Here is a 21,625-nt window from a genome sequence, read left to right as displayed (position 1 = left end):
AAGGCAAAGTCCCTCTTCTCCATCATGCAGAAATCAGGACAGGTCAAAGGAACATTACTCTAAGGGTTGTCTCAAGGAGAGAAATTTAAGTTACATTGCCATAGATCTTTCATACCGTCCAAACATTTTAATATTGTTACGTGGTTAAGTGGCTTATCACCATTAAGACAACTTTGGAACCCTTGTTGCTGAATACCGTTGTGTTTTGCTGAGCCATAACACGTATGAAAACCAGGAAGATTCCCCAGATATATATTATATTTTGCTTTTGACCAGAGAAAAACAAAATAATAATATATATTTTTCTTAAGCAGTAGATAACAAATCTTAGGGTCTCAAACATATTTCCTGTTTCTTCATCTAGAGCCCTTTAGAAATGACATATTTCTCCTAACGAGAGATGCTATGCCAGTTCTAAGACACGGCTGGGTGTAGTCATGACACACGCAGGCATGCTGAGAAGTCCAAAGCTCGGAGCTGACTCTTGGAGATACACCTTATTAGCCTTCCCAGGGTGCTAATAAATCTCCGCTATGCAGGGTGCTGCCTGGAGAAGCCTGCCTCCTTACCTTTGATATGGGGAAGGAAGTGGTGTCGGAAAGGGGAGTTGGGGCGGGAGTCGCTGTGGCCGGAGCTGAGGCTGCCGGTGTGCAGGGTGGACCTCTGCACACCAGGAGACAGCAGCTCTGTGCAGCAAGGATCGGGGCAGGACACGGTGCAAACAGAAAAGAAGAGCAGAAATTAACACAGGAGCAGGGACAACGCCATCGTTCCAAGGGAGAAAAAAAAAATAAAGAACGTTAATCAGGAGTCTGAAAAAGGAGGAAGGAAAAGGGGTTAAGAAGGCACCTACGAAGGGTTACACAAAGTGGGGAGAGTCTGCAAACAGGTTCAGGTCAGTACAGAGTTCACTCTCCAAGAATAACTGGCTTTAGTGGGAGGGAACGGCCACCAGAAGGTTCTGTCAGGATGACACCAGCTACCACTGAGCCAGGACTGGGCACGTCACTTAGACTCAACCATAGCTGTTTTTAAAAGGCACCTGACGAAACAGAACCCTCTGAAACACATGTACAAAACTGACAATCATTTGAAGAACCTTGCAAAGAAATACTTATAGGTAAGGGTCAGATTCTTTTTTTTTAAGCTGCAAACGTCTCCTACTGCAAGTTTAATTTTACTTTGCCTATGCAGAAGGGAAACCTGTCTCTATCCCCTGTATAGCAAAGAGCCACCTATGATCCTGAGAACTGGGTAGTGGTGACACCAGGGAACTGGAAACTCAGTTCTGGACATTAACCTAAGCCCAGACCTAAGGACGTGCGTGATCCTCTGGTATCTAGAACGTATGGAGTGAATACTCTGAGGTGCTCTGTGCTGACCATGACTATGCTAGCAGAGCCCCACCTCGAAAAAATAATTAGGAGCCCTAACAACCGACATCACGCATGTCCATAACGTATTGTGAAGGGGGAGGAGAAGTTCTTAGAATGGGGAATGTTCTACAGGCTCTTGGCATCAGAACCATGACTAGAACAGAGGAAAACTTTCTACTGCCCAATGAGGACATGACCTTTTAGGGAAACAACGTCCCTGGCTGACCACTCCCTTGCTGTCCAGGGATTCTCTCGAACAACAATTTGCCAGTGAACCTCGCATCATTCTGACAAGGGTACGGCTGCAGTATCAGGGTATGCCCATACGTAGGGGTGGTGGCACAAAGGATTTCTCATCACCCAGACAGAAAGTGGCGTAAATCCAAACCCAGAAGTAAAGTGAATATCATTGTACATGAAAAATAAAAGGAATTTCTTTCCTGAAAAAATTTCCTTTAACGTAACTCAACAAATACTGAGTAAATATTTATGAGTCTAGAGAAAACTATACTTTATTGAAGGATCAAAAAGTAAAAATTTAATCCTCTACAAGCATTAAATCTATGGCTTTAAAGAGAAGATTGCAGCCTTTTTACATTCTGTTCATTTCCTTTGGTTTTATTTTATAAAATACGTTAGCCTATGAATGGGCTTATTCTCGTCAGCCTGCACAGAAGCAAGAGGCTTAAAATGAAGTCTTCACAGACATACATCATCACCAAGTTTGTTGAGAAGGCCAAAATTCTTCCTTGGTGAATCTATTTCTCAGGAATCCTGGGTCTGTGCTGGGCTCTCCATGCTTTTTCTACGCTACATAGGAGATACCCACTAATAGTAAAGGGACTACATTCTGCCGAGATAAAGGTAAATGAAGTCCGCTACTCTTAATATTCTCCGTCATAGCACACCTCTAGTGTTTTTATGTTTTCCAAGCCTGATTCAAAATCTTAGGTCGGAAGGCATCTTAAAAGTTACCAAATACAACCCCGAGGTTGTACGTGAGACTTCTTTCTAGCCGGTTCTTAACCAAGCGTGCTTCGTAATACCATGTGCCCGGATGGGGGAAACATAATAAACCCACCAGTAAATGACTGACACTGGATTCAGATTTTAGATAAGCCTAAAAGGCATGTCACCATGTTTTCTTTTGGAGATCTCCATTTTAAGTCTCAAAGTGCTGAGATTTTCTTCAAGTCTAAAAAAAAACAAAACACCTCCTTTGCTTCTAGGTGTTCACTGTCAAAATGTAACTATTTAATAAGTCATAATGAACATAACCCTAAAATGACTCTCGCTTTGAGAAAAGAAATAACACAAACTACAATGGAATAGGAGTTTGCAATTTTTTCTGGGAGAGGGGCAGATAGATTTGGCAGCCAGATTTTTAAATACGCTATCAGCGGTGGGGAAAACAATCACATAGAAACACGGATGACTCTAGAGAGTGAATCCCGGGAACAGGTGCCCTTACCAGGTCTGTGAAAATGCTGGGGAGAGCGAGACGTGGTTGGAGTGTAGCTGTGACGGCTGTACACAGGGGAGTTGATGGAGCCCTGGCTGGTGGACCGGTGGATCATCCGGTCCCGCCCATCCTGGTACCCCTGGAAGCAAGTGCAAGAAAGTGGGAGCACGAGGCATACATGCAGGCTGTTGTCAGGTTCAAGTGAAACCAAGTTGCACCAAAGTCACCCGGGAACTATCCCGTCTACCTGTTCATGTATACACTTTGGGGCCATATTCCTTAAATAGGTATGCAAACAAGCATTCCATGGTTAGTGCTTTTTGTTCAAAACCTGTAGTGCTTGCCTTTACCAAGATTTTAAGATGTAAAAAGGATAAACTCCAGTGTTGATAGAGCTCTGGGAAAAGAGGGAATGATTCCAATGACCACGCTTATATTGTGCTTTTCAGTTTTACAAAGTCTGTTCACATAGGTTGTATCATCAGATCCGCATCATAAAGAAGGTAGCACACATGGTATCACCTCCCTTCTTCACAAATGCAGAATGTTTCAGAAGGTCCCACGCAGGTAAGAGACCCGTGTGCAGGTGCGTGCAGGTGGAGCCTGCTTCAGAACCAGCCTCCTGACCCTCATCTCATCCCTGGATCCAACCACCAACCCACACCATCCGTGCTGTTGATCTGGTGATGTTTTACGTTGATTTTCCTGGAGGACAAGCTTGTGGTGGCCTCAAATCCAGTAATTCTACTTCTACTTTAGGAAGCAAATTCCAAAAAGGAAAAAAAATTTTTTTAAACGATCTTTAAGTGGAAAAATTTCCTCAGATATTTATAATGCCACCATTTATAAAGACAAAACTTTGTATTACGTGCTCAACAAAACTGGGGAATAATTAAGTATGGCATATCAATTTAATGGAATACAATAGCACCACTAGTCTGTCACCATGTCCAAATCTAGAAAAGAATATTGTAGGTATAAAGTATAAAAAAAAAATCATACACACACAAACATAACATAAAACTTTAAAAGAATTAGAAGAGTACAAGGAACGTTTTACATTTTAGGAATTTGTTGCCCTATGAAGTTTCTACTAGCACAATAAAAATAAAAGTTTGAAAGAATGCATGAAAAAGGACTAAATTAAAACCTCAAAAACTATGGATGTGTGCAATTTGAGAGCAAGAGGCAAAAAAACTTTGATTTGATCCTAGTTGGCTGTAACAATAAATTAAAACAACAACAAAACACAATTCCCCCAATAATGTGCCTCGACCTATTATTATTATTTCTATTATTGACAAGTGGTCAATAATAGAAATTAATTCTTCATAACTTCAGTTGAAAACGATCAGAATATTCATAGAAATTATTCATAGCACTCGGTCATAAACCACAACAATACTACAGAGATTTTACCATCTCAAATTATAGTGATTACCTGAGATCAGTCCAGTTTCATACAGACTATCCAGACAGTTACTTAGCTTTAAGACAAGACTACTGATTTTATTTATTATTATTATTATTTTTATTATTTTTAGAAGGGGATAGACCTAACCCCTGAGGAGTTTGCTCATTGGATACATACGGAAATACAAAATAATAAGAAGCACGCTGAACAAACAATCCCTTGACTATTATTACCTGTAATAGCTTAAATGAAAGTGCTGGGTTAGACCCGGACCATGCTCAGATTTGAGTTGGTCTGAGCTTAGGCCACCCTCCAAGGAAAAAATTATGCTGGGACAACAGAAAGTGCTTCTAAGACCTCTGGTCACCAAGCACCTCTGTCACTGTGGGTGACAGCAAAACCAAGACACTCCTGGGATCAGGGGTATAGTGTGAAGGGGCTGTTTCATTTTATAGAATAGTATCATGAGCTTCCTGAAGAACCTTTAATAAAATGGGTTGGGAGAGTAACTAATTTGGGGGCTCTGTCTTTGGTGCTGGATGCTGCAGAGGGGAAGAGCATGTTTGGGCTGACAGGGGACCCACGGCTCACTATGGAACCATAACTGACAGCTCTGTGATCCAGATACTCAGGAGGTTACTCCCGAGGGAACAGCCAGCCTGGTGGACTTGATAAAAGCCACTATAAGGTCTGTTTACCCTGAGAGGGGGGACAAGACTATTGATTTTAGACGAAGAGAAGTGGCCTCCCATGAAGATGGCTCTGCTGATAGAAACACCATGACCACTGCTGGCCATTTCAGATCATCAGTAGGTTAGGATTCAGATCAATCAATTATAGATGAGAGGAGAGAGCCCAACATCGGGACAAGTGGCCCCATTCTCCACTCTCTTTCCTACCACTCAGAGGTGCAGGGTAAGGCTGGTTTTATTCCTTAGTCTCCATTTAGAAAGAAATTTACTTCTGGGTCTTATAGTCATATCTTACACGTAAGGAATCTTACATTCATCATAATCTTGTACACGGGTTTTCTGTTCTTTTGTTTAATGTCCTTTTGCAAAAATTTGAGTCTAGGAATGGTCCAAGTAACTCCCCAATTCCACCCATTATAATTTTCAAAAATGGCACTTACTTCTGCTGATGGAGTAGGAGACAAAGTCCTTGGAGACTAGAAGAATAAAAGAGAATTAAAGTCACAACGTTTATTAGCTCATTTTCAGTTTTAATTACAGTTGCTTATCAGAATCACCTGGAAACATTATTCAAGATACACATGCCAGCACCCTTGCCCATCCCGTCTTCTGATTCAGTAAGTTGAGAGTGGGGCTTAGACAGGTACACAAGGACAAAGCTCCCACGAGACTAGGGCACACGTCTCTGCTTAAGACACATGGGTTTTGGAAATATGTTGCGATGCTTTAGGTGATTAAGTTAGAGAAATTGGAACTATTTCCCCTATATGCTCAAACTATGCTGTTTACTACTATGAGTTACAGTGTCTACTGAAACACAGAATTTGGTAAATACAGTTGTTGACTAAATTATAACCATAGTAATCACCTGAGATGTTATGATGACCAGGTCCGTGGCATCCTCCCCAGTGGCCTTGCCAACCTCAACACCATTCACCTTCTGGCTTTCGTCTTTCCAGGCACACAGGCTTCCTCGGGGCAGTCAGTAGACCAACCCCTCTCTCACCTCAGGGCCTTTGCACTTGCTGTGCCCTCTGCCAGCAGTGCTTTCCACTCAGACACCTGCAGGGCTCACTCCCCATCCTCAGTGAGGTCTCTACTCAAATGCACTACCACACAGAAACTTCCGTGATCCTCCTGCCTAAAGTAGCAACCTGGCCCCGGCACGCTTTCTCCTTACTCAGCTTCATTTTCCCTCACAGCTCCATCACCCTCTAAAATTATGTGATGTATCTGTCTGTTTATTATGTCTCCCACATTACACTGCAAGCTCCATGAGGGCAAGGACTCCATTCATTTACAACCAAGTATTCCCAGCGACTGGAGCAGCTCTTGGCACATATTAGGTGCTCAATAAATATTTCCTAAATGAATGATCGAAATGTTTATGATTAAAATGCAAAAAGCTTTCAAATAGAAATGAAATGCAAACAAAGCATTCTGAAGAACAGGGCCCGTGGTGGATTTCTCAGTTTCAGAATTTGCCCTTTTTTCCCAAATTTACAAGAAGCTGCTGGCTCTCTTGCACTCCAGACTTCCTTGAGCCCCATGGTCTGGTTTGATCGGCTTTCTGGAGGCACAGATGGCTACACAGAACTTCAAGCTTACTCCTCCAGGTTTCTAAAATGGCAGTAGATGGATTCTCTGGAAGAAGTGTTAATAATTAAAGGAATAAATAACTAAATAGCTTGCAAACTTGTATAAGTTGCAAGATCCATGCGTTGGGGAAGAGTTCATGAATACGTCTGATCAGAGGGCCTCCTTGCATCCAGACTTTATGCTCAGAGAAACCCACAGGCCTCGTTCTAGGCTATGATGGTAACAGTGCTGATTATGATGGCAGCCAGCATTTTTGTTGAGTACGTATTACGTGCCAGGTATTGTTGTAATCTAAATATTTCACTTAATCCTTACAGAAAACCTCTAAGGGAGGTATTACCATTATCTTGAGTTTACAGATAAGGAGACTGAAATATGTAATTTTTCCAAAGTCATATGGAGAGGAAAAATCAGTCTGGTTCCAAACCCAGAAACTTTCACTTCAAAGCTCAAACTTTTGGGCCCAGAACACCATAAAGCAGCTCACCTCCCCTTGTTTGTGTGACTTGAACACTAGGAAATTCTCATCCACTTGCTCAAGGACCAGCCCCTAGGCACTCTGCTCAGGAACCTTCCTTTGCCCCTTATCCTCTCTGAAGCTCTGCCACCCAAAGGCAATTGAACCACCCAGACCAATCAACCTGCTCTTGAGAGAGGCTGCAGATGCAGTTACAGGGACATGACCACTAGGTGGCACTACATGAAAACAGACACCACTTCCTGCCCAAAGGACCATTTCAATACAGATACTCTGTCTGTCTGTCTGTCTGTCTGTGTGTGTGTGTGTGTGTGTGTGTGTGTGTGTAAATACAGACATGACTATAAAACAATAAATATTATACATACATTATTGAGAATAAATTAAACAGAATTGCCACGTTTTCACGAACTTTCTTCATCTAAGATCTTTAAGCACTGTGATGTTACAGATTATCGGTTTTAGCCTTGGTTGAAGGACTGATTTTGGTCCACTACTTGGGAAACAACTCTCTGAGTGGACTCAAATCAGTCTATAGATGATTCCAATTTACAAAACAAAAGGGGAAAAGTTTAGAATGAGTTGAATAGGCCAGGGGAAACAGATCAGAGCCCATGAGACCTAGGGGACAGAGAGGGGAGGGTCACCAGGGGCTGAGGCTGAGCTCCAGCCTGTGGACCATTAATGTTGGGAGAGTATTAATAAGCCCCAAGAAGACAGGTAAAAACAACGGTAGTAGCTGCCATTTTCTGAACATTTACCACGAGTCTGGCTCTCCGCTAATTGCTTTAATAATTAGTTAATGTAGATTAGCTTTAACAGACGATAAATTATCTAGATATATAGATAATTAATCTTTAATAGATAGCTTATTTAATCCTCACTAACACCCCATGAGGTAGATTCTGTCATTATCTGTTTTACAGACAAGAAAACTAGGATCAGAATGGTGGTCTCATGGTCAAAGTCACACAACCAGCATGTGGAGTTCCTGGGTTGAGCCCAGGTAACTTGATTCCAGAAGCCCAGCTCATACCACAGTCCTATACCATGGCCCAATTCTCTCTACTTTTTCTTTTCTTGCACATTCTATCTTATGATGCTGAAAACTGCAGCTGTCAAAATTTAGGGGTTGTGATCTCTCTCCTCATGATCCCCATGGAAGTACTTCAGCTTGCCCCAAAACCAAGACCCCATCCCCCCACCCACTGAAGACTCTTCCCTCCCTTATTCCCTCTGCCCAGCTCACAGAGTCTCCCCGGACAACTTCGGCTTCCTTCCCAGCATGCCGGCTCTGCTATCCTACAACCTGGTACTGATGCTTACTCATCCTGCACTGTCGTTTTCTGCGGTTGGTCTGCTCCCCTACCTCCCCATACCTCTCCAAGGGCAGGGATGGTGTGATAGGTTTCTACTACCTCAGATCACCTGGTACAGAAGCCTGCAAACAGTGGGCAACCAAAAGGACCCTCTGATTTATTTTGATTCCAGTCAGTAGTTTTTATACATGTGCCAAAGAGAAACAAGTTGTACCACTCACAACTTCTGGGAATTTATTACCTCTCCCAGGCTCTGCCTCTCCTGTCTGTCATCATAGCCCGAAGAGTAGAAAGGCTCATAGGTAATAAGATCTGGACGTTCAATGTCATAAATTGCCTTGACCTTGGGAATGGCTGCTAAATCCTTGTAATCCAGGATTTCATTGTCCACTTTTGCCTGCCAAAGTTAAACAGAAAGAAAAAATCACTCTGCCGTCTCATCTTCGGGGAACTATGGTTAGCGCATCTCGTGTCTTGTTTAAAAAGTGAAAACCTTAAAAATAAACAAAACCCAAAACACTTTGCTTAGCACGGTCATACTCTTTATAAAGTTGCCTGTTTAATACTCGCAGACATAGAGAACAGACCTGTGGTTGCCTAGGGGGAGGGCAGTTGGGGGCGGGAAGAATTGGGAGGTTGGGATCAGCAGATACAAACAGTTATATATAGAATGAATAAACAACAAGGTCCTACTGTACAGCACAGGAAACTATATTCAATATCCTGTGATAAACCATAATGGCAAAGAATATGAAAAATAATGTATATATATGTATAACTGAATTACTTTACTGTACAGTAGAAATGAACACAACACTGTAAATCAACTATACTTTAATAAAATAAATTAGAAAAATAAAGTTGCCCATTTATACCAATATTAATCACATTTTCAAAAAAGTCACCAAAAGCTTAGGAAGAAGTCTATTCATCAAGTAGAGAAGCCTGCAAACCTTCAGGATAATTTCCGAAATTTATTACAGAGAAGGAAAAGCTCAAACAGATAGCCAAAAAAATCCTCCCAGATGGCTAAAAACAAGAACTGCATATTTAATAAACTAAATATTTAAAGACACTCAGTATCAGCATTATAAAATGTATAATTAATCCCCAAATATCTATATGCAAGTTAGGTACAACAATTTTTTAAGTCCTGCATCGTATCACTGCACTTTACAGGTCATCTACTCGTTCACTCTATACCAGTGGTCACATTCACATAAACCCTTGATCACGTGGAGGAAAATGGGATTGAGATGGCTGATCTACAAGAATGAAAACTGGATCTCATAACAGAAATAAAAATCATTTTGAATTCTTCACTTTTGGATTATCCGGTCCATGCTTACCAGCTGCTACTGCCCCTGGTCCGGAAGTGTCTCTTCCAGAAGTAGATACTTACATAGATAGTATGACCTGGGGACCCAGGGATACTGGAGCCTGCTCTAGAATAAATGCTTTCGGACGAAGTCCTGGTAGGCTGTAAAATAAAGAGTGACTTGTAAGATTTCAGACCATGGCTTCATAATCAAGACTGGCCTAAGTTCCTACACTTTCCTAAAGACTAAGCTGGTTAAAAAGAGAAAGAGGTGTAACTCTTCTGAATATGGGAAAATAGAACCTAGAAAGAAAGGTAAATGAGAACTAGTTGTACAATCAGCCTTGAAAATGCATTTCGGGGCTTTTCTTTTTCTCCTTGTCTCCTACAAGGGGATACATTCTAGCACATTCCATCTCCATGGCCACAATCCTGGCCCCAGTCACCACCTCTGCTGGTCTGCACTCCTGCAATGGCCTCTCCTGTGGGTTTCCTGCCTTCATTCTCTCCCTCTTCAAATCCACTTGGCACCCAGTGGCCAGAGAGATTTTTGAAGAATACAATTTGGATTGTCACTATCCTGCTTTTGGCTTCAGGGTCCACATAGAATGAAATCACAGTTCCCAGGGCCTCGGGATTTTGTCCCTGCCTTCCTTCCCCCCATCACTCACTACCCACTGTCACTCATAGAACATGGTACATGTCACTGCCTCAGGGTCCTTATCCTTGCTGCTTCCTCTGCCCCAAATGCTCTGATACCCAATTTTACTTGATTTTTCCCCCCTCCTTCAGTCTTGGCTTAAATATCACCTCCTCAAAGAAGCCCTCCCTGATCTTTCACTCCAGAGTTGGTGACCTTGTTATTTTCTCTCACAGTACCATTCTTGTTTTTTTGCTTCATGAATAAAATGTATAATTCTGTATTTGTTGGTTTCATCATCATGTTAATCTCCCTCACTACCTTTAGTTATGACCTCTGCCCTCAGAGGGTTTATCTTCTCACCACTGTATGCGCCCGATGTTTTACACAGGTACAGAGAAGGCATAAATATTTGTTGCGGGAATGAGCTAGAATTTATTATTTGTAAACAAATACTCAGTTTGTGGATACTTGACTCATGTCAGTTGCATGTTTTGAGCCTTACCATGTGGAAGGTCACTGAGGTAAGGTTAGTGGTCGGCTGCTGGGGAAGGTATAAGAAAGTAGACTTTGTAATAGCGGCTGGAGAACCCTGAGAATGAGATGGGAGCAGGAAGAAAAGGGATGAGCTGGAATTAACTGCCCCCCACCTCTGCTTGGTATGTTCTGGAAAGCTCTGCAAAGAAACCCAAAGGCCTGGTCTTGGAAGATCTGCTCCCCTCCGCGCAGCTATTTCTTGGAGAGGATAATTTATAGAGCTATGTTAGGAATAATAGGACTTTTCCTTTTTGGTACTGTTTCTGCTGATATTTTGGTACCTCAAATATGAGTCTAACTGAGTCAAAAAAAACCCTCCTAAAAACAAGGATGTTGCATCACTATGGAACTCACATCTGAAACAAGGAAAGCAAACCCGCCTGGCCAACCAGAAGCAGGCAATGATTAGACTCGCCCGGACAGTAAGAATTCACTAGAGGGCTGGGGTCAGTTGCTCTCGCCAGTGTCCCTGGTATCTCTGAGACAGGAGGGTAGAGGGGAGAAAGCACACAGGGTACAGTGGAGGTGTGCCGGGCTCGACAGTTCCGTCCCTGCCCCCCGCAGACCTGCCTCATACAAGCACTTTCCTCCTCAAGTGACAATTTTCCCATCACAGGCATATCTCAATATGAGAAAATCCCCAAATCTGAGTATAATGAAAAAGAAAGGATTCACATAACACTACTCAAAAAATCCAACTCCTGGACCCATTTCCCAATCAAATTATAGAAGTGACACCACCAAAGTGCAGCCCTCCTTTAAAAAGAGATGCCACCCCTTCAGAAAGCTGAGCCAATAACCATCTCTGTGGGATAATCATTAACTACAGGTAGTCCTTCAGCTTCAAGTGGCCAGGATCTAACATTTGCCAAACTCAATACAAAAATGAAACCTCTTATGTAACAACATAAGAATATTAATAGCAGCAAACATTTACTGCCCACTTACTATGTAGCAGGCCCTGTGCTAAGCACTCCCCAGGCATGCTCTCATTTAATCTTCTCAATAACCCCAGGAAGTAGGTACCGCTAATATCATTATTTTATAGATGAGGGAAAAGTCACACACAAGTAGGCAAGTGTCAGGATTTGAAACCAGACACCTTAGAGGCAGAGCCCAAGCTCTCAATCCCTGCGCTAAATTTTCTGCCCATGTTGTAAGGCGTGTGTGGCCATTTATTTCTCATCAACATAGCTTTGGGATAAATGAGGTGAAAGTAAAAGAAAAATATTGAGATGAACTAGCAGAAAAGAGTGCCTGCTAACTGAAAATGTTTTTGCTGCCACTTATAAGCTTCTAAGAAGCCTGTAACAGCTCAGTGTTAGGGTGGGGTGGGAGAGGGTGCACCCTAGGACAGTCTAACATCTTCGGTTGCTGGCGTTGCTATGACAACAACAAGGTCTGTTTTCATTAAAAGCAGTGAGGACACTGTGTGAATAGCTAAAGTGCATACGGAGCTTTGGGGCCTCTTCCATGTTACTCATCCTAATTTTTGTCAAATGTGAGCCAGGGATCCTTTCTGTCTTTCCTGTAATGATGCACCTGGGGATGGCTCTGAAGTGTTTTGTTCTCTGGCGTACTGTGCAAGCCGATAGGAACGGAGCTGGGGAAGAACGTGCGCACAGGTCAGAAAGGGGCCCTGGGTGCCCTTCCAGGGATGGAGAACTTCGTGGAAGGAAAAGGCCTCTTGGCTGAACCAATGTGTCCCAGCTCAGTCTCTCTCCTTTCCTTCTTCACTGGATAGAGTATTCTGTGAGTAGCACAGGCTTTCTCTGAAGCATTTATCTTATTCATTTACCCTGTTAATATTGTAGGGCTAAAGGTTTTAAGTTATCTGACAATCTGAATTCTTGTCAAGTCCCATTTGATTCTTCAAAGGTGTTCAGATCAGAATCACCTCCAATTCGCATACAACTCTCCTGGAGTCTGTGATTCCAAAATAAAGATTTTAGAGTTTCATAGTCAGTATTTTCATAGTCAGTTTGCGAAGTCAAGCCAATGTTCACCAAATCCACTGCCGCCCCGGCTCTTGTTAGAGAGCTCACTCGGCCCCGTGCATCTTCAGACTACTTAGAGTATTGGAGAAAGGCTTACAGTACCTCTCGGAGGTTCAGAATCTGCTCTTTCTTTCACTGCATTTGCCACTGTTTGCTTTTGCTTCCTTCTGACCTCCTAACCTTACTGTAAACTTTACTTCCGTAGGCATCTTGTTTGTGGGTTATTCTTGCTTGCCTATTTTCTTACAATGGTCTTTATTTTCCTGTTTAAAATGAAATAATGGGATAAAACACACTTCTGTAGAGTATAATCTAGTGGGGTCAAATGGCTGGTTTTGGAGTCAAATATACCTTGGCTCACACACTGGCTCTCCTAGTTGTGTGACATTACATGAGTGTCTCTTTCCTTTCTCTCATTTTTTTTGGTTTTACTTTTAACTTCCTTGAGCTTCAACTTCTCTACTTATAGAATGGAGGAGAGGGTACTTACAACCCCTAGTTCCTAGGGATAAATGAGACAAGACATATAAAGCTTCAAGCACCTTGCCCAGCACGTGGCAAAGACCCAGCATTTTCCAGACACTTGACATTAGACCGGAGTTCTGAGCCAGTTCATCTCAAATAGTGAAGGGAAGCACTGCCTCTGTTTTGTTCCTCGTGATAGGAGAGTCCTTTCAGATGTGAGCTCCACAGACCAGACTTCCCCAGAGTTCTCTGCAGCTACCACCCTTGGAGGCCTTCCCATACCTTGGAACGCACGTATGTTAACTATCTCAGCACATGGGGGCAGCAGCCCCACCTGGAGCTGACAAATGTCCTTCCCCTTCTTGAGAACTCCATGGAGTGAATCTATATCCTTCCAAGATGGTGACTTCCTGCTTACGTCTTGGCTCTAGTTACTAATGCCCTTCCATGACAGATGGCAAAGAGTTGCACATGCCTGTCTGACCTGCCAGTATAGTTCCTGGTTCGCTGCCCCTTGAACTGTGCTCCAAGCTTAAATGGTACACAGGGATGCCCGCTTTTTGCCACACTCCCTAATGGCTCCCAAAGTGTATTTGTTCAACCAGCAGAGGTTAGAGCTCTCTCCCTTATGAAGATCATAAAATTACTTCTAAAAACTGGACTATTAATTTTGGAGTTTGAATCTTAAATATTTAGAATTTTACCTTTCAATTCTAAACATCTAGACTTGTAAGCGTGTTGAATTTTATTTTTTTATGTGTTTTAAAGTGTTCATTAAAAAAAGCCAAATCCTAATATTACATCATATGACAAAAGAAATCCAAATGTTAAGACCTAAATGCCAACGTAATTTGAGAGAAGTATTTTAGAATAAGAAAGAAAAGAAACATGCTGAGTTTTAAATGAACATCTTGTTTATTAATAATGTACCCCTTTTCTTCTTCTAGCTGTATTTTCCCTCTAATTAATACATAACTTGCTGAAGGTCTCTGATGGCCTTCATCTTCAAAAGGCACAGAGCTGTCTTCCAACACAGCTGCTCATATCCACACAGTCAAATTAAAACTCATCTTAACCTCAAAAGCAACAACTTACTGACATGTTTTCCCTCTTTCAAATCCCACTGACAGTTTCTTCTTTATCATTAACTTGATTTTAGTGTCACCTCTTTGAACTGTAACAAAGTTACAGATGATCCATATTTCCACATGATCCTTATGTGCAATTATTTAACCTAAATTACTATTTTAACCTATTCAGATATCCAGGTTAACAACAGTGATTCATCAAACTAAATCAAGAACCCAAATGGGCCAACAACCTTTGTTTCTGGAATCCTCTATGAGAGCTATGATGGATACCTTCTTGCCAATATTATAAATGAAGATAATTTCAAATTTGTATCCCCAAAGGTATGCCCACTTCTGTTCTACAGAGAAAAAGCAACAAGGATCTGTGGTTAAGCTGTAAAAGCAGATGTAATTTACTTACTCTCCTTTAATCACTTTTTCCTTCATGCCTTACAGAAAAAAACAACTTGAAAGCACAGTTGGAAAAATTCAGTTCTTTCTTTTGATGCCATCTTTGGAGGAAAATAAAAAGGTAGAGGGAAGGGTGGAAAGAGCAAGGTAGATATAGGAAGGATTATAGACTGGCTGTGATCTTTCAAAGTATTTTGCCAACAAGATTAGGCAAATCATTTAATCCTTATTTTGGTAACAAAAGGCAAGGATCCCTCAGAAAGAACCTTGTAGTTGTATGTGGCTGTCCTCCCTCAATCTCTCATGAGGAAGGGGTCTAAATCTACATTTATTTCTCCAGCACACCTTCACCTACTTACTTTTGATTTCAAAAAGGCTTTTTATTTTCCTCAAAGGAAAAAAATAAATCAACAAAGAGAGGTCTCACCTGACTAGTAGTTCATTTCAACAGTAAAGAGAAAAAAACGGCATTTGATCACTAATAGCAGGTGCTTGAAAATGCAAGTCTTTTTGTTTTCTGTATGAAACGTTTTAAAAAACCCTCTAACTACCTTTCACTTGATATTTTCCCTTACACCTTGACTTTGTCCACCTGTTCTACCCTGCAGAAGGCGTAGTCACAGAATGAAAATTACATTGAACAGATCTTTTTATGTTTCCACCCCAGCTCTCAACTTTCTTTAAATGTTCACCATTGAAAAACACTTACCAGAGCTTTGCCGGGAGATTAACCAGAGAAGTGACATTTTCCGATTATTTCCAATCGCGGGCCACCATGCACACTTGGTCCCTTCTTAGAAGGGGAGAGCTGGAGAGCCCTCTGCTGCCCCTGCCCTCCCCCCATTCAGCAGGAGCAGGGGTGCAACAACTACGTTCATCTAATCTGCATTCATCCAAAGCCATGCTCTAAGGGAGAGAACTACAGGCAACTGGCACCCAGAGCGGAGAGATCATACGAACACCTACGGGACAACTACCGATATAAGGTGATTGACACCTTATACGAAGTGCTGCTAAGGCTGACAGTACCTGCCTTGGGTTTTTGCTGAAGTTCACCAGACAAGGTGGTGATAACAGCTGCAGAAGAAGGAATACTTTTTAAAATTTGCATATACTGAACGTTCACTGCTAAGTCAAAAAAGGAACTCCTTTTGGTTCTTTTTTTGTTTTTGTTTGTTTTTTGTTTTATTTTTGGCTGAGCTGCATGGCTTGTGGGATCTTAGTTCCCCGACCAGGGACTGAACCCACACCCTAGGCAGGAAAAGCACAGAGTCCTAACCACTGGACCACCAGGGAATTCCCAGGAACTCCTTTTGGAAAAAGAAATTTGTGTTTGTGAGGAAGCAGGAGGGACTCACAGGCACACACCCCCTTCTCTAGAGCCAGGTGCACAATGGCCATCAGCCTTTACTATGGCCAAGAGTCCCCACTGTCTTTGCAGGATAAATCTTAACACCCATACATTCTGATGAATTGTAAAGACACACCAAAAAGAATAAAATTTTCAAACAGAGTGAAAGCTGGGAACAAAGTGGTATGTATGGTAGCAACGTTAATAAAACAATAACCAACAGCATTATTTCCTTGTTCTAGACATATTTAAAGCCTCTAATTAGCTCCTTTGTAGAAATATACACATGGTATTTGTTGGGTATATTATGGGTTTGCAAGTGCATATGTTATAATATAGTGAATGTTAGTTTCAGAAGAAAAAAACTCATAACCATTTTGGATGGCAGCCATTCATACTTCAGCCTCCAAAGGCACAACACAGAAGCCCCTTTTTAGAATGTAAGCAAGTGATCCACTCCAGAATATTAGAAACTTGGTCCTGGGAATACCGTGTGCTTTGTTTATAATGCATTACAACAGGAATTATAAATGCTCAGTACCAACTTTTACCTATAGACAAAATTTGCTATTCCTATAAAACTCTTCCAAGTAAGCAAAACCAGAATATGTTTTTCTTAGGTAATTCTACTTTCACCATTTTCTTTACATATAATTCAGCAAGAGGAAAGAAGGGAGATTTCAGAATATAAATAATAAAATGACTTCCCTCCACAATAAAATAAGGCTTATTTCAGGGGCATGGAGTGCTGAATGTCCCTGCAAGGTGTACAATTTACCTAACAACTAAAGCTGCTTGATATTATCTGGTGAAATGAGCTGCTGTGTAGGTCACAATATTTAAAAGATCAAAATATCTGGGTGGCTTGAGAACTGCTTTGGCGTTTTCAGGCTTCTCGAATGTTCTCGTGAGCTGTTCCTCGATGGCCAATGGGTGAAGCAAGACCTTGTCAAATAGTCTGCTTTCTCTGCCAGGTCCCAAGCTGTTTACACCTTTCTGTGATGGGGCTACAGTTGACCTCACTGATATTTAAGGCTGGATAATGGGAATCAGATGTCCCTTTTGAACAACAGGATAGGAAGAGAGAAGGTTTTTTCAAGACAGACCCCCGCCCCACCCTCTTTCTCTCTCCCCACCACTTCTCAAGATGCTCCATGTCTCTTAAACTTAAAGGTCTGGAGAAGACCAAAAATTATCACAGTTGATGGTATTTTTCTTCAAGTTATGAAAATGAATCACTTGGCGATAGCCTTAGGCTGCCAACATAAAACACTATTTGAGTTATAAAGTATACTTTCAGGGAAAACCCCAAAAGCTGTTGAAAAAGCAACTTCTTGCCAGTAGGTACTAATTCTGAGCACTCACTTGCAGTGGGGACGATCTTTGGCTCTTCCTCTGGATTCATGACCCTATAAGTTTGCTGTACGTGAAACCCTGCCACTGGAGCTAAAGCTTTAAGATAGATGAAGATTATATGACGTATACATGTTGGATGTAACCCAGAATCACGGGCCAACACGATGCACTCGAGCCCTGGAGTCTGCAGTTAAGTCTTGCTGTTTATGACCTGCGTAGCCTTGGGCTGACTTCATTCTATAGATGAAGAAACTTAGCAGGTTGATATCTGAAACGTTTCTTTCTACTCTGAAACTCTGTACTTCTAACTACTTTTCAAATCCTTTAAAGAAAGAAGGTGAAGTTTTAATAAAAGTAGATCCAAACGAAAACTCTCCTGGGCTGTAGTACAGTTCTGGCAGGCACGGAAAACAGGCACAGGCACAAAGCCTGGACTAAAGAGCTGTGTTGCGACCCTGAGTTGTCAAATGGGTTTCGTCTGGACAAAGATAGGATTGCGGAAAGTCACTCGTAATTTAACAGGCCAAGGTTTCAACTGATTCTAAGAGACCCCGAGAGAAGGTCAAGTGTGTGCAGGGAGCATACTCCCCTGCCTTGCTGCTCATCTGGAGAGCAGGCCGAGGACCTTCCCCGTTCCTGCAGGATGCTCTGGGCAGGTGGTGCTGCCCTTCAACACCATCTCTTCCTTATACACTATCACACTTCGCCAGTATTTCACGTTGTCCTCTTTTTGCCTTCCCAGGTTTCTCTCTCACTCTCCCTTGGTAGGACAGTGGAAAGAACATGAGTTATAGGCTCAGAGAGACCTGGGTTCCAATCCCAGCTCTTCCACTTACCGCTGGGATAACTCTGGGCAAGTTAGTTAATGATGATGGGTCTCAGTCTCTCCATCTGTAAGATGGGTATCAGGAGAGCTACTTCACGGGAATTCTTAGGGAGAGCCAATGAAAGTGTATGTCAATCCCCCAGCCTCTTGCAGAGCTGGTGCCTGGTCTTATTTGTTTCCTTTCCCACTTCGCTACTCCTTCCTGGAGCCAAAGCTCTCCCTCCCGAAGCACTGCATTTCCCCAGCTTCATACTCCTGCCGCTCTCTTCACCAGGCCCACCCCTTTCTCATCATCTCTACATATTCAAATCCCATTTAGCCTCCATAACTCAACTCAAAGACCTCTTCTCCTAGGAAGCGCCCCTTGACCCCCTTCCCTCATCTGAACTTCCTTGATCTTTACGATCCATATCCTGTGATACATTTCTATATCATTTTATAATTATTTACCTGTCTTTTCTTCCTTACTATACCTGGGTACTTAGCAAATATTTGTTCAACGAACAAACGTGTGAGCATAGGACCAAAAGGATAGCTTCCAATGTGCTCGCTGTACTGAAGGCAATGCTTTAGCCACTGCTCTAAATGAAAACATTGTCCAGAGAAGAAAACAGCCAGAATCAGAATGTGAGATGCACTCCGTGGGGTGAGAAAAAGCATCTGCCTCTGCAGGAGCCCGGAAGTTATGTGGGGAAAGCAGCAAGGGGAGGAAAAGCAACAGAAGCCTGGGGCCCAGGACAGTGGCTCCCAGCCTCAGCCCAGACACAGCGCCAACCTGCAGAGACGGGGACCATCCTGTGCGTCGAATCAGACTTTTGGGATAAAAGAAATCAGATGGAGAACGACGGATGTTTCGTGGCTGCCATGAAACATGAAAAAGGGAAGAATGAACAATGAAATAGCCTCGATTCAGAAACACTATCAAAAACAGAAAAAAACCTTCAGGAAAACTAATTTGATAAGTGACAAGTGACATCACTTTAGTTGTGTGTGTGTGTGTGTGTGTGTGTGTGTGTGTATTTTTGGGGTCCATGTTTAAAAGCATAGTAACTGGTCTTTTTTCTTTCTTTCTTTCTTTTTTTTTTGGCTGCGCCGTGCAGCTTGCAGGATCCAGTTCTCCGACTAGGGATTGAACCTACACGCTTGGCAGTGAAAGCGCGGAGTCCTAACAACTGGATCTCCAGGGAATTCCCTAACTGGTCTTCAAGTTACAGTATGTTTACCTATGTTCCAACCCACCATCGTTCCTTTCCATTTATTCTGGCTTAAATATTCTGATATATGAAGAGTGAGAAGCCAATGAAGCCATTGAGAGATGTTCTTAAGAATCTGTTATTACAAAAGCCCCACAAATTCTTGAAGTACCAAGAACGTGGATTACTCAGTGGGGTTGCCAAAAGAGTCTTAAAACATTTTCATTTTGCTATAGTAACTGCACTGATGTGACACCCAGTAAACGGCCTGGAAATCCTGGCTCAAGACTGTCATCTGGAGACACACCCTTAAGAGAGCACAAGATTTATTCCTTCTTCAAAACTCTAGCCTCTTTTAAATCCCACCAGCGTCAGCCGGTACCCAACTTGGGGCACGTCAGAACCTCTTTCCTCAGAGGTGCATCATTCTCCTTACTTCTGGGTGAGTGAGCTGAGGGCTGGGCTGACCTCCCAAGTGGTAAATGTTGGCTTTAGGAGAAGAGCTTTGGAATTCTCTGGGAAGTTTCACTAAAGGAAGAAAAAACAACAGGTCCTCTTGGCCAGAATGAGTGGAAGTATCTCACTAGTTGTTTTCATAATCTTATCCACAGAGTTCCATCAAGATGCGATCAAGAGTGTTGATTTTTTTTAAAAAAAATCATTTTAGTAACACAATCTGCAAATGCAAGCAATCCTTATAGAGAAAAGACACATTCCATTCAGTCTGGCCACGTTAGTATTCCTCTTTTCATCTCCCAAAACACTTCATCAGGGATGAAGTAAAAATGATTATGCAAGAAACTGAAGCAACACTGTAAAGATAGTGCCAACCACTAGCTACTTGGGTGGTTTTTGGGCAGTATCCACAAGCTATGCTGTGAATTTTACATTCTTATGATAAAAGTGACAGTAAGTACTATCTTTAATGCTCTAGTATTTTATAATGATAACCTGCTTTCAAAGCATCCATGGGTCCTCAAAAATCCCAGAGTCTGGTGACTGTTCCAGTGTGTGCCTGACTGACTGATAGATGGGAGGGTTAGGTACACATGCTCAAGCTGAAACTCTCTGTTGAAACAGGGACCAAATCATCCTGATATTGGTGGACAAATTCCTCTCCAGTTTGTCTGGTCTTCATTCAATTATTTTGAGAAAAAGTGATTTTTTTCCCCCTACACTTAAAGTCTGATTACATTAACTGAATTCTAAGACAACTGCTTTTATTCAGGGTCACAGGCAAGGGACAAGTTATGCAAATGGCAAAATATCTCCATCTGATCTTACAGATGCCAGCTGAAGCAGAAAAAAAAGCAAAGAAAATAAAGCTCCTGGGCAGACCTGAGCTTCGCTGAGAATAAAGGAAAGATACTGGAAAATGAAAATAAGAGCTGTCATTCCCAGGGTGGCAGACCAAAAAAAAATGGGTCTCACTGATAATCATTTCTCTGAAGCCAAGTCACCCCTTCACAGGTGACGCATTAGTGATCAGGCCACATCGATGCAGCAGCTATGCAGCTGCTGGGGATTACATACATCGCTCCTTATGTCTGCTAATGGCAGATCAAGAAGAAATGATACCACATTCTAGAGTCTTCTAGAGTCTGGCTTTCAAAACAAATTCAGGCCATTCTTTTCCCTGAGGCACCAGGTGGCCTAGTCAACCTCCAGTTTTTCCAAGGGTACCACTAAGGTAGCTAAACTGAGGGAGTGTAGACTGGGGTCCAGTCTGATTATTGCTCTGAAAAATACTTCACAGCCCAAGTGAAAAACTGGGGGCATCTGAGTAAGATACAGATTATGATCATGGCCTTGCAACTGTGTACAGCTCTTTGCTTTTTAAACAGATAAAATATTGTCACCTGGAGGTGATCTGAGAATTGAGTAAGACCAGGGGAAGGCTTTAGAAGTGAGAGGTTAAAAAAAAAAAAAAAAGGAAAGAAAGATAAAAGAAGTGAGAGATAAAGAGAATCTATCCTCTTGCCCGAGTGGTCCATGTTCTAGGGAGTTACAAAAACATTTTGATGCTACCTAAGGTTTAAGTTACAAAAACAATCAAGAATACCTGTTTACATTGACACGTCTGGGCTCATCATGATTTTCCCCAAAGGTTTTATCTGACAA

The 21,625-nt window shown here is 42.1% G+C and overlaps 1 protein-coding gene across 13 annotated transcripts in view; it reads right to left on the bottom strand.

Annotated features, from left to right (window-relative positions):
* The window catches only part of ABLIM1 (actin binding LIM protein 1), a 324,990-nt gene that overhangs the window by 27,516 nt on the left and 275,849 nt on the right, over positions 1-21,625 (bottom strand). For 7 of the 13 annotated variants that reach the window (XM_057531560.1, XM_057531563.1, XM_057531561.1 and 4 more), the window contains exons 9-14: positions 19,087-19,170; positions 9,743-9,820; positions 8,582-8,737; positions 5,385-5,420; positions 2,848-2,977; positions 570-686 (exon numbers count right to left, since the gene is read on the bottom strand). In XM_057531560.1, coding sequence (XP_057387543.1) covers positions 570-686; positions 2,848-2,977; positions 5,385-5,420; positions 8,582-8,737; positions 9,743-9,820; positions 19,087-19,170 — 601 coding nt within the window. The remainder of the gene's footprint in view (positions 1-569; positions 687-2,847; positions 2,978-5,384; positions 5,421-8,581; positions 8,738-9,742; positions 9,821-19,086; positions 19,171-21,625) is intronic. The other 6 variants (XM_057531565.1, XM_057531562.1, XM_007173134.3 and 3 more) reach the window with 3 other exon arrangements.

This window comes from Balaenoptera acutorostrata, chromosome 16 (assembly GCF_949987535.1).
Source record: "Balaenoptera acutorostrata chromosome 16, mBalAcu1.1, whole genome shotgun sequence".
NCBI classification, from domain to species: domain Eukaryota; kingdom Metazoa; phylum Chordata; class Mammalia; order Artiodactyla; family Balaenopteridae; genus Balaenoptera; species Balaenoptera acutorostrata.
Note: the sequence above shows the minus strand (reverse complement) of the source record. Positions and strands in the feature narration are given on the sequence as shown.